General features: G+C 44.6%; 4 protein-coding genes across 4 annotated transcripts in view; 2 read left to right on the top strand and 2 right to left on the bottom strand.

Moving 5' to 3' along the window:
• LOC309550687 (uncharacterized protein) overlaps positions 1 to 16224 on the top strand; it is a 411684-nt gene that overhangs the window by 81108 nt on the left and 314352 nt on the right. The gene's annotated exons all lie outside the window — the stretch shown is intronic.
• Positions 1 to 16224, top strand: part of LOC309549786 (uncharacterized protein) — a 304712-nt gene that overhangs the window by 82468 nt on the left and 206020 nt on the right. The window lies entirely within an intron of this gene.
• LOC309550695 (uncharacterized protein) overlaps positions 1 to 16224 on the bottom strand; it is a gene marked incomplete at its 3' end in the record, with an annotated part of 321308 nt that overhangs the window by 157837 nt on the left and 147247 nt on the right.
• On the bottom strand, positions 2495 to 3350 carry LOC309549794 (gastrula zinc finger protein XlCGF66.1-like; the record flags this gene model as incomplete). Its single annotated transcript, XM_082250298.1, has 4 exons — positions 2495 to 2604; positions 2722 to 2845; positions 2932 to 3066; positions 3267 to 3350. 4 exons carry the CDS (start codon positions 3348 to 3350, stop codon positions 2495 to 2497), a joined length of 453 nt encoding a protein of 150 aa, XP_082106424.1.

Raw genomic sequence — 16224 nt, 5'->3', positions numbered from 1 at the left:
ACTGCCTGTTTTAACCCCCGAATGCAGGGGTGGGGAACCTGCGGCCCGCACAATCAATCATTGCGTCCAGCCTTCCCCCCCCCCCCCCCGTGCCGCTGAGCCTGTGTATGCCAGCGGAGCTGTCAGAAGGAGCCGATGGCTCCGTCCTGACAGTGTGAGTCACAGAAGAGCTTCAGAAAAGGGTGGACCCAGCCCCAGTGCTGTCTCTGCAGCTACAGGGTGAACAGCTGGGGTTGGTAAAAACACAGTTAAAGCGTGTGGTTTTACCACCCCTCAACCCCACATGTGAACAGGCCCTTGGTTCACATCTGTGCAGCTGTGTGCTGTGTATAGGGCAGCAAATTCATTTCAGTGGGCCGCCCCACAGAAACACAGGGAAAAAAATTCCCTTTTTTTTTTTTTATTGTGCTTCAGCAAAAAAGCACCAGGTTTGCCAATGTGTAGGGGTACCATTAAGAATGAATGACACCTCTGCATGTTTGTCTGCGTGTCGGGAACACGTGCAATTTACGCGTATTCTGTGACACAGAGTAATGTGAAGCAAGCCTTAGACTGTTGAGACTCCTGATATTTCACCAAAGCCCCCCAATGGGGCTCCTAAAAAAATGAATAAAGCAAATGGTAGAAAAATTTAATAAAAAAAAAATAAAAACTACTGACCAATGGCAGAACTACCACACAAACATTGCATTTGCGTTCCGCCACCAGGCTGGGAGCGAAGGGCCCCATTCGGGAGGCCCTTTATGGTTTCTTGCATCAGGGCCCTGAAGGTTCTAGTTACGCCACTGATGTAATGTACAACATAGAGTATATAGTGCAGGGATCAGGTGTATGTAATGTACAACATAGAGTATATAGTGCAGGGGTCAGGAGTATGTAATGTACAACATAGAGTATATAGTGCAGGGGTCAGGAGTATGAAATGTACAACATAGAGTATATAGTGCAGGGGTCAGGAGTATGTAATGTACAACATAGAGTATATAGAGCAGGGGTCAGGAGTATGTAATGTACAACATATAGTATATAGTGCATGGATCAGGAGTATGTAATGTACAGCAGAGTATATAGTGCAGGGGTCAGGAGTATGTAATGTACAACAAAGAGTATATAGTGCAGGGGTCAGGAGTATGTAATGTACAACATAGAGTATATAGTGCAGGGGTCAGGAGTATGAAATGTACAACATAGAGTATATAGTGCAGGGGTCAGGAGTATGTAATGTACAACATAGAGTATATAGAGCAGGGGTCAGGAGTATGTAATGTACAACATATAGTATATAGTGCATGGATCAGGAGTATGTAATGTACAGCAGAGTATATAGTGCAGGGGTCAGGAGTATGTAATGTACAACAAAGAGTATATAGTGCAGGGATCAGGAGTATGTAATATACAACATAGAGTATGTAATGTACAACATAGAGTATATAGTGCAGGGGTCAGGAGTCATAATATTGATATTCAGTAATCAGTGGTGGCTTAAATGTTTACTTATCTGGGATAAGTTACAGAGGTCCCACACCGCTGCCTCCCATCTCCTGAGACTGCACTCAGTGACTTGGGTGTGAGACTATACAGACATATCCCTCCACCCGGCACAGCCAGCAAATAACAGAGCAAGTACCCCGGGAGAATTGTTCTGTCAGAGATCATGCTAGACCCGGGCATGGGGCAGAAGAACCAAGGTACATACCCCAGGCGCCCAAGGCAAGGATCATCTATGGTGTAAAACAACATTTTGCTGCCAGCTGAACCCCAGAATCTCCATAAATCCAGTCTAGATACAAAAATTGTGTCTGCAGCAGAGAAGGAAGATTATCTGAGAGAAATACAGGAATACAGGACGGGGAACACAGCTCAGGAAAGTGACCAGGGTATTACAGGCTGATATCACCCAGTCCCTGCCCTACTCTGGACCAATCAGTGAGCAGTATGGGTGGAGGAATGTATTTAGTGTTAATGACCCACCTGTGCTGATCTCTGTAGGAGTGTCCTCCTCTATAAATGTCCCCGTTATTCCATCCTCCTCCATAGACTGCTGATCATCCCTCACATACGTCTCTTCTTCTTCTGCTTTAACCTCAAATTCTATATCGATTGGATCTCCACTCTAAACCAAGAAAATAAGAGAGAATATCATCTGGAAGATATAAGCTTACGTAAAAAACACACACATCCCTCCACAGGTCCATGTTGTAGATACTCCGTCCCACCAACCTTGTAACATTGAGGGATGGTGTGACCTTCCTGTGTGGAATCCCGGGAATACAGAGGACGGGGACATCTCTCTGGTGGGTTTCTGGTATTCGGTGGCTCCATCATATCCTTGTGTCCTTCTGAAAACTCCTCCATCACTCCATACTCCTCATCCTCCTCTTTATACTCTTCCTTTACAACAATATTATCCTTGGAGTTTTCATTCTGAAAGATATAATAAAATTTTCATTGTAAAAAAACACGATTGCTTATAAATGATAACTACCAATAATTATCAGACATCTACCTGATGATGGTGAGGGATGGTGTGACCTTCCTGTGTGGAATCCCGGGAATACAGAGGATGGGGACATCTCTCTGGTGGGTTCCCATTACTGGATCCATCTGTAGGAAACACACACACTGACTGAATACATTGTTTCTATGTGTTTATCAGATGATGGGGGGATCTAGGTGGATCCTCCGTACTGCTCTCTCCTTTACAATAAAGTCTCCTCTTACCCGGTGATGTGAGGGGCGGCTGATTCTCCATCATGACGTCCTTGTAGAGATCCTTGTGTCCTTCTAAATACTCCCACTCCTCCATGGAGAAATAGACAGTGACATCCTGACACCTTATAGGAACCTGACACACACAATGATACAGTCACCATCCAGACACATCCCTTGTCTGTTACTGGATAATGTCCCAGAATTCCCAGCACCACTCACCTCTCCTGTCAGCAGCTCCATCATCTTCTTGGTGACTTCTAGAATCTTCTGCATGTTGTGTCTCTCAGGTCTTAGGGAGTCACATGGAGGCACTGTGATGGTCATATGATCACCTGACTTCAGAGGAGAAAATCTCTGTATTGGAGAATTAACAGGAATATCATGTTAGAATCCCAGAATCCTCCTCACCTCTCTGGTCAGGTCTGTGTTTTATTAATAGAGATAAGAGTGATGTCATGTGACCTCCCAGAATCCTCCTCACCTCTCCGGTCAGGTCTGTGTTTTATTAATAGAGATAAGAGTGATGTCATGTGACCTCCCAGAATCCTCCTCACCTCTCCGGTCAGCAGGTAGATGATCTCCAGGGTGAGGTTTAGTATCTTCTCAGTCATGTGACTCCCGTCCTCCTCCATCCTCATTCGTTCTGTCACTCGATCTATACAGGTTTCTGTCTAGACAGGTAAGGATAAAAATATATATGTAAGTGGGGAAATGTTCTGACCCTGAGGGGGTTGATCTAGGTTCTCCACACTACATACAGTGCCTTGCGAAAGTATTCGGCCCCCTTGAACTTTGCGACCTTTTGCCACATTTCAGGCTTCAAACATAAAGATATAAAACTGTAATTTTTTGTGAAGAATCAACAACAAGTGGGACACAATCATGAAGTGGAACGAAATTTATTGGATATTTAAAACTTTTTTAACAAATAAAAAACTGAAAAATTGGGCGTGCTAAATTATTCAGCCCCCCTTAAGTTAATACTTTGTAGCGCCACCTTTTGCTGCGATTACAGCTGTAAGTCGCTTGGGGTATGTCTCTATCAGTTTTGCACATCGAGAGACTGAAATTTTTGCCCATTCCTCCTTGCAAAACAGCTCGAGCTCAGTGAGGTTGGATGGAGAGCGTTTGTGAACAGCAGTTTTCAGTTCTGTCCACAGATTCTCGATTGGATTCAGGTCTGGACTTTGACGTGGCCATTCTAACACCTGGATATGTTTATTTGTGAACCATTCCATTGTAGATTTTGCTTTATGTTTTGGATCATTGTCTTGTTGGAAGACAAATCTCCGTCCCAGTCTCAGGTCTTTTGCAGACTCCATCAGGTTTTCTTCCAGAATGGTCCTGTATTTGGCTCCATCCATCTTCCCATCAATTTTAACCATCTTCCCTGTCCCTGCTGAAGAAAAGCAGGCCCAAACCATGATGCTGCCACCACCATGTTTGACAGTGGGGATGGTGTGTTCAGGGTGATGAGCTGTGTTGCTTTTACCCCAAACATAACGTTTTGCATTGTTGCCAAAAAGTTTGATTTTGGTTTCATCTGACCAGAGCCCCTTCTTCCACATGTTTGGTGTCTCCCAGGTGGCTTGTGGCAAACTTTAAAGGACACTTTTTATGGATTTCTTCAAGAAATGGCTTTCTTCTTGCCACTCTTCCATAAAGGCCAGATTTGTGCAGTATACGACTGATTGTTGTCCTATGGACAGAGTCTCCCACCTCAGCTGTAGATCTCTGCAGTTCATCCAGAGTGATCATGGGCCTCTTGGCTGCATCTCTGATCAGTCTTCTCCTTGTATGAGCTGAAAGTTTAGAGGGACGGCCAGGTCTTCGTAGATTTGCAGTGGTCTGATACTCCTTCCATTTCAATATTATCGCTTGCACAGTGCTCCTTGGGAAGTTTAAAGCTTGGGAAATCTTTTTGTATCCAAATCCGGCTTTAAACTTCTCCACAACAGTATCTCTGACCTGCCTGGTGTGTTCCTTGTTCTTCATGATGCTCTCTGCGCTTTAAACGGACCTCTGAGACTATCACAGTGCAGGTGCATTTATACGGAGACTTGATTACACACAGGTGGATTCTATTTATCATCATTAGTCATTTAGGTCAACATTGGATCATTCAGAGATCCTCACTGAACTTCTGGAGAGAGTTTGCTGCACTGAAAGTAAAGGGGCTGAATAATTTTGCACACCCAATTTTTCAGTTTTTTATTTGTTAACAAAGTTTGAAATATCAAATAAATTTGGTTCCACTTCATGATTGTGTCCCACTTGTTGATTCTTCACAAAAAAATTACAGTTTTATATCTTTATGTTTGAAGCCTGAAATGTGGCAAAAGGTCGCAAAGTTCAAGAGGGCCGAATACTTTTGCAAGGCACTGTACTCTTTAGGCCCAAGCCACAGTCATAATGGAGGAGGTGCAGGCGGACTGGTATGGATGGCACAGACAGTCAGATGCACAAAATGCAGCACTTACTCTTTTAGGCCCAAGCCACAGTCATGAGGTGCAGGCAGACTGGTGTGGATGGCACAGATCTGATGCACAAATGCGGCACTTACTCTTGGAGAAAGAACATTAAATGGGCGCTCCTGCTTGCCGGAATAAAGCAGTTCAGGCAGTCATGAAGGTGCAGCTGGACACTGTGATATGGATGGACAGTTAAATGCACAAAATGCGGCGCTTACTACTCTTAGGCCGAACCTACAGTCTCACAAACAGGCGCCACTCATTGGATTGGATGCTTAATAATTTTATTGACATATATTTTACATTGTTGTAAGCGCATAGGACTGGTAGGTGTTCTTCTGGGTCCGCAGTTTGCCCTTACTGTCACTGGCCAGCAGCAGCCGAGGAGATGAACCAATCAGGCAGCGGGTAGGGTCGGCCACAGTTTGCACTGAGACTGTGACTGGCCAGCAGCAGCAGCAGCCGGGAGATTACAACCAATCACGCAGTGGAGGCGCATAGTCACTGGAGGGCGGTCCGGCCAGATGAACGTGATGACGCGGAAGGGGGTGGTAACCGTTCTGTTTACCGCACCCCCCATCATCACGTTCATGCGGCCGGCCCGTCCTCTAGTGACTATGCGCTTCCGCTGTGTGATTGGTTGTAATCTCCCAGCTGCTACTGCTGGCCAGTCAAAGTCTCAGGGCAAACCGCGGCCGGCCCTCCCCGCTGCCTGATTGGTTCATCTCCTCGGCTGCGGCTGCTGCTGGCCAGTGACAGTAAGGCAAACCGTGGACCCGGAAGGACATAGACGCTTACACCAAATTAAATATGTGGAATAAAATAATTAAGCAATAAAATAATTAAACATCCGCTCCCCGCTCCTCCACAGTGGCGAGTTCTGACTCATATTCCATTACTTTTCCAAAACCTAGTGGGGTTTACAAATTTTCCATTACTTTCCTAGGCCTGGAAAGGGTCATGTAAAAATCCCATGACTTTTCCAGGACCGTATGAACCCTGTACAGAAAAAATCACATGACCAGTGGGACTTTTAGATTGCCAGTTCTGTAAGGTCTGAAAAATAAGTTCAGGTGGGGTGGGAGGAAAAATCATAGACCCCCCTCTGTCCCTCAGAGTCGCCTGAGCCCTCCAGCCCCCTATTCCCTCAGAGCCCTGAAGTCTGACTACCCCCTCAAGGTTCTCAGAGTCCTTCAGACACATTACATACAGAGGTAAATACCTATATACATACAGAGGCCCCTAAAGTCTTCCAGCTTCACTAAACCCTCACATCCCCTCAGCTCCTCTCCTTCCCTCAGAGCCCTCAGTATTTTCCTCCCTCTGACACCAATGATAGAACATATTCTTCATGGCAGGCTGGGGAATGTTTTCTTCCTCCTGACCAGCAATGTAATGGGCTTCATAATCCTGACCCCTGCACTCCATCATTGTGTTGGCTGCATATTGTAATGATTGCCCATTTGCTACCTGTGTTGTGTAATAATTGCCCTTTGTAGGCCATGTATGGTCAGGATTAAAGATGGGCTCGGGCGTGGTCAAGTTCGCACGTGCCCGATCCCGCCAGGAAGCCGACACTGCAGTCCACTAATTACAGGCAGTGAGACATTTACTGATCTGTGCAGCTCCAGATCGGGAAATGTCTCACTGCCTGTGATTAGCGGAGTGCAGTGTCGGCTTCCTGGCGGGATCGGACACGTGCGAACTCGAACACGCCCGAGCCCATCTCTAGTCAGGATGGTCATTGTCTTGTCTATTTATTGTTAGTGCTGTTTGTTGAGAGGAACATATTACTAGAATTTATCTCCAAAATAAAGAGAATGTTCTGGCCCCAAAAGTGGGGAAATGTTCTAACCCTGAAGGGGTTAATCTAGGTTTCCACACTATATATGTGTGTATCATCATCTGCTGGAGATAAAAGAGGTCACAGTGACTATGGAGGAAGAGGACGTACATGATGGGGGGGAGGTTACTGGGTGTAAATAGAAAATAAGATCTTCTTACCTCCGCTGCTGCCTCTTCCAGCAACGTCTTCTCTCAACGTCCTCCCGTCTCACCTCTCACCCGGAACTTCCTGTCTGTACCTGACATCACTTCCTGTCTGTATTCCATAGAGACTTCCTGTCTGGGTAGAAGTGAGGTCACCACCTTGTGGAGCTCAGAGAAACTGCAGTCCTGAGAACCGTCTGGTAGTGTGAACACGGCCTTGTGCTGTGTATGTATGTACTGTATATCCTTCCCCTTTCTCTCCTCCCTGAGTGTGTATGAAGAGGCGGAGCTCCTGCTGGAACAGCGGTCGGAGGAGGAAGCCGAGTCTAGGAGGGAGACTTGCAGGAGTGAGCGAGGAGGATCCAGTTCCTTTGCCATCGGAGGTGAGGAGAGTGTGAAGGATGTTTGTGACTCTGGTAGATGAAAAGCTGGGAGTCATATTGCTCTGGTGAGTGGGGAAGCACTACTAAGGGGGCGCCCTCACCATCACGTGTGTAAGAGGTGGAAGAAGGCGTGGCTACACTACAGCTGGCACAGTTTGGAGCACGGAGAACTTTCACACCTTATCAACTTTTCATTCATTTGTGGATTTAATTTAGCAAAATAAATTAATTGAAATGGTTACAAGGTGAAAGCAGTGAACTTGCAGAGAACACTATATTGATCACAAATTATTGTATGATTACATGAATTTTCACAGGTTTTTAGTTTATTTAACATAGCTGCAACTATTATTATATGAATGAAGTAGGTGTGAAGTGGAAGCAGTAGATTTGTAGAGAATATTATTCTGAGCACCTAACACTTTATAGATGAATGTATCCACATATTTTAGTGTGTATGTACTGTACACTGATCAGCCATAACATTATGACCACTGACAGGTGAAGTGAATAATATAGATTATCTCATTACAATGTCATCTGGAAGTGGGAGGGGCATATTTGGCAGCAACTAAACATGTTTTCCCTGAAGTTGTTGTTTTTTTAAAGCAAAGAAATGGGCATTGCAGTTTGTTGTGTATGGGGCTGCAATGGATGTGGGCAATTAGGTGTGTGTGTGCGCCGGCGGAGGCAGTGTGATGCTTTGTCTGGTGGAGTCCATGGCTTGATGGCAGCAACAGGGGGACCTACTCAATACTAGAAGGTAGTTCTAATGTTCTGGTGGGTGGGTATAATGTCATGGTGGGTGGGTATAATGTTCTGGTGGGTGGGTATAATGTTCTGGTGGGTGGGTATAATGTTCTGGTGGGTGGGTATAATGTTCGGGTGGGTGGGTATAATGTTCTGGTGGGTGGGTATAATGTTCTGGTAGGTGGTATAATGTTCTGGTGGGTGGGTATAATGTTCTGGTAGGTGGTATAATGTTCTGGTGGGTGGGTATAATGTTCTGGTGGGTGGGTATAATGTTCTGGTGGGGGGTATAATGTTCTGGTGGGGGGTATAATGTTCGGGGGAGTGGTATAATGTTCGGGTGGCAAATGAACACACATCTTAGTAAGATAAATATAATGAAATAAAGGAAAAATAATTTCACCACCATTTTATTCTCAGCAGAGGAAATAGATACTAATAGGCTGCAGGAGATCTGCTTCATTTCAACCACCTCCTTTTCTCTTATCAGATCTCCTGCAGCCTATTTACACCCATTTCCCTTTCTATGTCTCAGCAGATCTCCTGCAGCCTATTAGCACCCATTTCCCTATTAGAGAATAAAATGGCGGTAGTTCCAATGTTTTATGTCACACGATATTAGCGCAATGGATTAGGAAACAGAAAATGTCAGTAAAAAACCCAGTGCAGGTAATTTTGGGGCCACGGACACAATCTATCCCCCAATTCATAGATTCCTAGGGAAGAGTTTGTTGTGGAAGTGAAGTTGGATACAAGTCAATGAAACCCCCGACACTCCCAACTGAGAACAATGAAGGAGATTACTATTCCAATCCTCCGACCAGTTTTCTGGCTGGGAAGGTCTGGGAGTCAATATTTCCCCAGCTGACCAGGAACAATGAAGGAGTTTACTATTCAAATCCTCAACAACTCGTTTTCCCACTCGCTATTTCCCCAGCTGGCAGAGACAAGACTTCTTATAGAGTGTCAGCTTCTTGCATCGTCCAGCATCGGGAAATCGGTAATAAATACAATGACTCCTCCCCTTATATCCATAAATCCCGCCCTCTTATCACCAAAGTAAAAGATGTGATAACATCTGTGATAAATCCACGCTTTCACCTCATCAGTATCCTGTGATCAACCATAGAGTGACATCACAGTCCATCCAACGTCTCCTTCATACTTCAATAAATTATATCTCCACCAATAAATGTCTCCAAACCCTCCAGAGCTTCCTCCTCCATATCTCAGTATATGCTACAGCAAACCATGTGTAGTGGACTACAAAACACCTCCTTCCCCAAACACCAAGTGTGTGCTTTCTTGGTGCTCGCACTCAGATTGTGCGCTCAATAGACCTCCATCACTCTCCTAATAAGAGGCTCCAAAATAGCTTTGGAGGAACCCTGCCCAAGAAAGGCTGGACTAGGCAGTAATATATTTCTATCTACCTTGGTGGGAGTGGAGATGACCCATCTATAAGGATATACAGTACATACACACACAGCACAAGGCCGTGTTCACACTACCAGACAGTTCTCAGGGCTGCAGTTCCTCTGAGCTCCACAAGATGGTGATCTCACTTCTACCCAGACAGGAAGTCTCTATGGAATACAGACAGGAAGTGATTTATGATGATTATAAATAAAGTTTTGTATGAATTTAGTGATATATGATGATATAGAAGATGCAATTCTGGGCTATAAATGATTAAGGAATCTGGGCGGGGTTGGAACAGTTTTTAAGACCTCCTCACCTACCAATAGCCCTCCTGGACAAAGATTGGTGATTTCCAGTCCAAACACATCGGATATCACCAGGTTAGGAGAGCGCCCTCTCTATTTATATCTAAGCGTAATCCGGCCCCTCATCCACCGGAGTATCTGTGACCGAGTACCTGGTGGGGGATTCGCTCTTCTGCTCCTTATGCTGGTATTCCCCACTTACTGCTACAGAGATATCTGTTGATTAACAGGCCCCACAAACTCTGTAAAAATTATTACACTACACAGGCAGCCAATGGGCAATCATGACAATATGCAGTCAACACAACGATGGAGTGCAGGGGTCCGGAGTATGGAGCCCCTTACATTGCTGGTCAGGAGGAAGAAAACATTCCCCAGCCTGTCATGAAGAATGTTCCGTCATTGTCAGAGGGAGGAAAATACTAAGGGCTCTGAGCAGAGGCTTAACTAGAACCTTCAGGGCCTTGGTGCAAGAAACCATGAAGGGCCTCCCTGACCCACTGGTCCCAGGCTCTCTCCGTCAGTTAATTTCCCATTGGCTATTGGCTAATGTTGGAGGGTGCTGAGCCCACATTGGTGGCAGATCAGGGACAGCAAGGGGGCTCTGTATGGAGGGGACTCTGCAAAGGCTGAATGTGCTGCACAACCTGTTCTTAGCAATCCTTCTTGGAAAACCTAGCACAGCTTGGTTTCTTCCGCCACACAGTGCCTCCTGCCCTCCAAATCCTTCTAGGAGACCAAGAGCTAATACCAGCCTTTTACCCCAAGCATTATACACACACACACAAGATGTTGAGGTAGAACCAAAGAAATGACTGTTTATTGAACAGAAATACAGGTTTTTGGTTTTTATACACTTCAAAATTAGGTCAGTCACCACATGAACAATAAAACTAAATATTTACCCAAAACATCACACACTGGTTTAGATAATGAGGTAGAGTTGACACAAAACTAATATGTAGGAACCTCCAACAGTTAGCCAACAGACAGAAACAGTACGTGACTCAATTAACAATGGGAATTCACATCTAGGAGGCACACAATGGGAGAGACGCACATTTCACCACACCTCAGACTGTCCGGCAACAGCCTAAAACAGTCTATGAGCCAAAACTCATGCAATGTTCCAGCAGTCTGAAAAGGTGCAATAAATTTATCTATAGATCTCTTGAGGGATATCTTCGATAAATCCTTCTGCCCCAAGTGAAGGAGCCTCTCCAACCCAGTCTGCAGGAGGACCACCATATTCCCTCTGACTATTAACCTGTAAAAGATTAATATTACACCTCTCAATTCACTCCAGAAGGGAAGCCTTATTGTCTTTATTCAGAGAATTAATCCAAGCCTCGCTATCAGCCTCCAATATGGGGTTGTCTATTATTAGAGAATGATCTGCTCTCTCAATGTGCCATAATCAGTGGGTAGGAGGCTTGCCTCTAGTCCTCTACAAAAGTCCCAGTCTCGGTTGGGTCTGTTACAGCGATCACTGGAGGAGCCTCCACTAATCCCGGGATTCTTTACTCCGGTAGCAGGATCCTTCCTGCGGTCTTGGTGCCCCCCGCATTGGTGTAACACCTGGGCCAGGTCGCAGGTGTGACTTTTACATGAATTTCACGACCGCGGTAGTTCAGCCACTGGTTCTGAGTAAACTAGAGGAGCTGAGGTACCTCTGAAGAATTAGTGGGACTAAAGGACTCTGAGAGCCTCTGAGGGTTTACTTTATCTGATTTCAGGGGGGATAGTGTAGCAGAAGGACTCTGGGGGCCTCCTAGTAAGTGATAGGGGTGAACAACTCTGAGAGGTTAAATAGGAACGTTGAGAAAGAACATGGACTTTAAAGGCACTGGGTATATAAAACATAAACATTTTATTAATTCACACTTTTAAAACGCCAAAAGAAAAAACAAAATCAACATATACATTGTCTCAAAAAAAGGCGCGAATGTACAAAACATCTAAGATATATAGCAATCACATTGCTGAGTTATAACGAACAAGTACAGATTATTGAGGTAACATGGTAAAGTAAGAGATACTTCACATCGGGACGATCCACCGAAGGTGACAGGTAGATGTGCTGCCTTCCCAGGGAGATCGAGCGATGTGTTTGCACATAAATACAATATTTCATTGAGCCAAGTTGCTCGACATGTTTCGCATTAAGCTTCTTCTGGAGCTAGTAATTCAATGCTCTATATGGTGATAAAATAAAGATCAATTAGATCTGACCTCTGAGAGGTTAGTGCAGCTGAATTGCTGTGGGGACCTGTGAGGCACGAAGGTAAGAAGGAGCTTTTAGGCTCATATGGGCTCTTGGTCTCTGAGGGTTCTCCCACCCCACCTGCACTTACTTTTCTGAACTCCTTAAAGAACTACTACCAGCAAGTGAAGGAAGCCCTCATAATCTCACTGGTCAAGGAATATGTTGCAGGACACAAAATAGACCAAGAGAAAAACCCCTATCAAATATTGTCCTTTTCCTACCCACACTGGGCTGCTATTGGAGAAAACAGAAGAGACTCCTCCCCTACAGCTCTGTACTCCACCAGCTATCCAATCCCGTCTCTTACAGCAGAGAGTGACAGTGACATCACTCCTGTCAGTCAGCAGGCTGCCGGAGATTGGAGCCTTGCAGCCGGAGTTCTGGCAATTATCATGATTAGCTGGCAACTCCGGCCAAAAGTCAGCAAGTTCCCCTTCCTGGACTTCATGATGACCCGACATTGACCTCACAGCACTGCCTCAGAGCAAACAAGTCAAAGGAAGGATTGTATTTATCATTCCTTGTCTGCAGAACTAATACTAATTATATCCAATTCAGAAATAAAAACAAACCCAACAGAGAAAAAGGAATTTCTGATCCGGCAGGTGAAGAGGGTCCCGGAACTTCAAAAATGTAGCAAACTCTAAATAGTCCAAACTAAATGTGTTCCCATGGGTGCAGTAGTTCCTAAATGTACAGCAACCCTCCTATTACCCCCCTTACATCCCCATCCCCCATTGTGTGACCAATAAAATCCACATACTGGTAATTCTTACTTTCTTTTCCCAAAGTTATCCGTCTACAAGGAGACCTGTATAGATCAAATGAGGATGGAGGAGGACCAGAGTCACATGACTGAGAAGATACTAAACCTCACCCTGGAGATCATCCACCTGCTAACTGGAGAGGTGAGGAGGATTCTGGGAGGTCACATGACATCACTCTTATCTCTATTAATAAAACATAGACCTGACCGGAGAGGTGAGGAGGATTCTGGGAGATCACATGACATCACTCTTATCTCTATTAATAAAACACAGACCTAACCGGAGAGGAGAGGAGGATTCTGGGAGATCACATGACATCACTCTTATCTCTATTAATAAAACACAGACCTGACCAGAGAGGTGAGGAGGATTCTGGGAGGTCACATGACATCACTCTTATCTCTATTAATAAAACACAGACCTAACCGGAGAGGTGAGGAGGATTCTGGGAGATCACATGACATCACTCTTATCTCTATTAATAAAACACAGACCTAACCGGAGAGGAGAGGAGGATTCTGGGAGATCACATGACATCACTCTTATCTCTATTAATAAAACACAGACCTGACCAGAGAGGTGAGGAGGATTCTGGGAGGTCACATGACATCACTCTTATCTCTATTAATAAAACACAGACCTAACCGGAGAGGTGAGGAGGATTCTGGGAGGTCACATGACATCACTCTTATCTCTATTAATAAAACACAGACACAGGGGTAACTCTAGGGGGAACAACAGAGGAAGAGGTAGACCACCCTATAGAAAATACGATTCACAAGGGGAGGAATGGAGAGAACCTTTCAAGATTGTCCAGCAAGAACACCCCCAGAGGGGTAGTCACCAAGGGGGGATACCAGTATCCTATCCTGAGAAGGGGGCCCCAATACCCCATCCCAACTCCACACCCCACAGGAGGAAAAGGAGGAGAGGTTGTAGATGTGGCAGAAAAGAAAAGGAAAAAAGAGACTTAACTACAGGAATTTTTAACCTCACAGAGATCACCTTTAACCACTTCAGCACTGCCCACTGTACATTTACTGCGGCACACTGCCGCTGGTGGGCAAAGCGACGTAGCCATACGTCGCTCGCTCAGGCTCAGGCAATGAGTACAATATTAAATGCACCCGTACATGGCATACATCGGTAATCCAATTCCTTGACTTGGAAATTTACAAGTTGGAAAATCATCTTAGTACCCGTACACATTTTAAAGATACTGACCAAAATGGATACATTTCAACCCGGAGTTGTCATCCTACAAGTTGGATGAAGGCTCTTCCAAAGGGTCAGTTCCAAAGAATAAATCGGAATTGGCCTTAAATGTAACTCAGCCTCTAAAGAGACCTCTCACCTTGGACCATACTGGTTTTTATAGGTGCAAGGCACGTAGAACGGTCAGGAACAGGAGTAGAAACAGTTTACCCCTCTGTTGTCACGGGGAAAAAATATGAGATAAAACAACTCCTAACCTGTGACAGCGGGTATGTCACTTATCTACTCATGTGTCCTCGCAACCTCCAATTTATAGGTCTCACCACAAGAACACTAGCCAAAAGGGTGGGGGAGCACATAGAGAACATTAGAAAGGGGTATAGACATCATAATGTCTCCAACCATTTCAAAGCGGTACACAACCAGGACCCGTCACTGTTGAGATTGTGGGGTATAGACAAAGTTCGTCCTTATTGGAGAGGTACAAATATGACCAAAAAGGTCTCCCAAATGGAGACCCAATGGCTATATAGGCTCCAATCACTGTATCCCCAGGGCCTCAACATTGATATGGATTTAAATTGCTTTATTACTGATTACTAATTTTCAACTTCCTTTTCTTAAGAAAACTTTTTATACTTTTATTAAGGTTCATTATTACTATGTAACGGGCTCACCACAGCATGGGGTCCCCCCCCCCATTACATTGTCTTAATCAGGAAGATTTCATCATTTTTTACATTTTAGTTTTTATTCCTTTTTGAAATCTCTTGTTTACATTTATCTCTCTTTCATTTTTTTTTACATTCCCTTTTCAGTGAAGTGCAGTTTTGCCATCTGACTTGTAAATAGATCAATCATGGTCCTAATTGTAGGGCAAAGTCATTATACATTATTTTTTTACGGCAGGTGAAATCTCAAAGATCTAAATGTAGAACCCCTCATGCGTGGTCTGCTCAACCATAAAATTATGATATGTATATTTTTATATTCTTTGTATAAGCGCCATAAATACATTTTTAAAATGTTATACTTTATCATGGTGTTTGTCAGAATGATATACGATTGATTATACACCAGGGTTCCTCCAGCATGTGCGGATGAATATTTCCTGATAGAGGCAAACATCTATTCCTATGTTTGCCCCCCCCCCCCCACCTCATTTTGGAGGAGCTTAACCAATCCCACTCATTCATTAATGCAAACCGGAAACAGTCACTTCCTGAAGATGCCAAGTACGGTGAAACGTATGCCTGAGCGGGGATTCCTCACTTCCCTGAATTCCAGGTGACTTCCCTTTCAAGCCTAGTACCGAGAGGGAGGCATGGTTGGAACTCTGGCGCCATACGGTTCACATCCACACATGCTGTAGCAATCATCGTGCCGGGCAGACACGGTTACCTGTGAGTGCAAAATATCTTTTATATCGCTTTTAAAGAAACATCAATAAAATGACTGCACTAGAAGCCCTTTCAATATCTTTGGTGGAGTACATCCTTACTTCTCTAGCTACATCCAGAGGGGTCTTTGGAGCGGTATGGTGTGAGCCGAGGAACCAATTGGTCCTCTATACAGAGTTTTTTGACTTCCTGTAAATAGGGGTCAAACACCTTTGGTGAGTTGCCATCTTCCCTCAGAGCCTCTGTGATGAGGGAACTGGAAGATATCCCCTTCACAGAATCACTCCGTATATTTGGAGTTGGGAACAGTCACATTGGATTTATATTTGCATTTATGTGTCCAGAGCTTCTCCCATTCTTTGGAACTCTCTACCCCAATCTGTCCGACTGTCCCCTAATCTATCCATCTTTAAACGATCCCTGAAAACTCTTCTCTTTAAAGAAGCCTACCCGGCTACTAACTAATAACACTGTTCCACTTGCTCCATCAGCTCATCCCCCACAGCTATTGCCTTTTGTATCAATTGACCCTCCCTTTTAGATT

This window comes from Pelophylax lessonae (genome assembly GCF_965119305.1).
Source record: "Pelophylax lessonae genome assembly, chromosome: 3".
Lineage (NCBI taxonomy): Eukaryota > Metazoa > Chordata > Amphibia > Anura > Ranidae > Pelophylax > Pelophylax lessonae.
The sequence above is the reverse complement of the archived record's forward strand: the minus strand, read 5'-3'. Positions and strand labels throughout refer to the sequence as shown.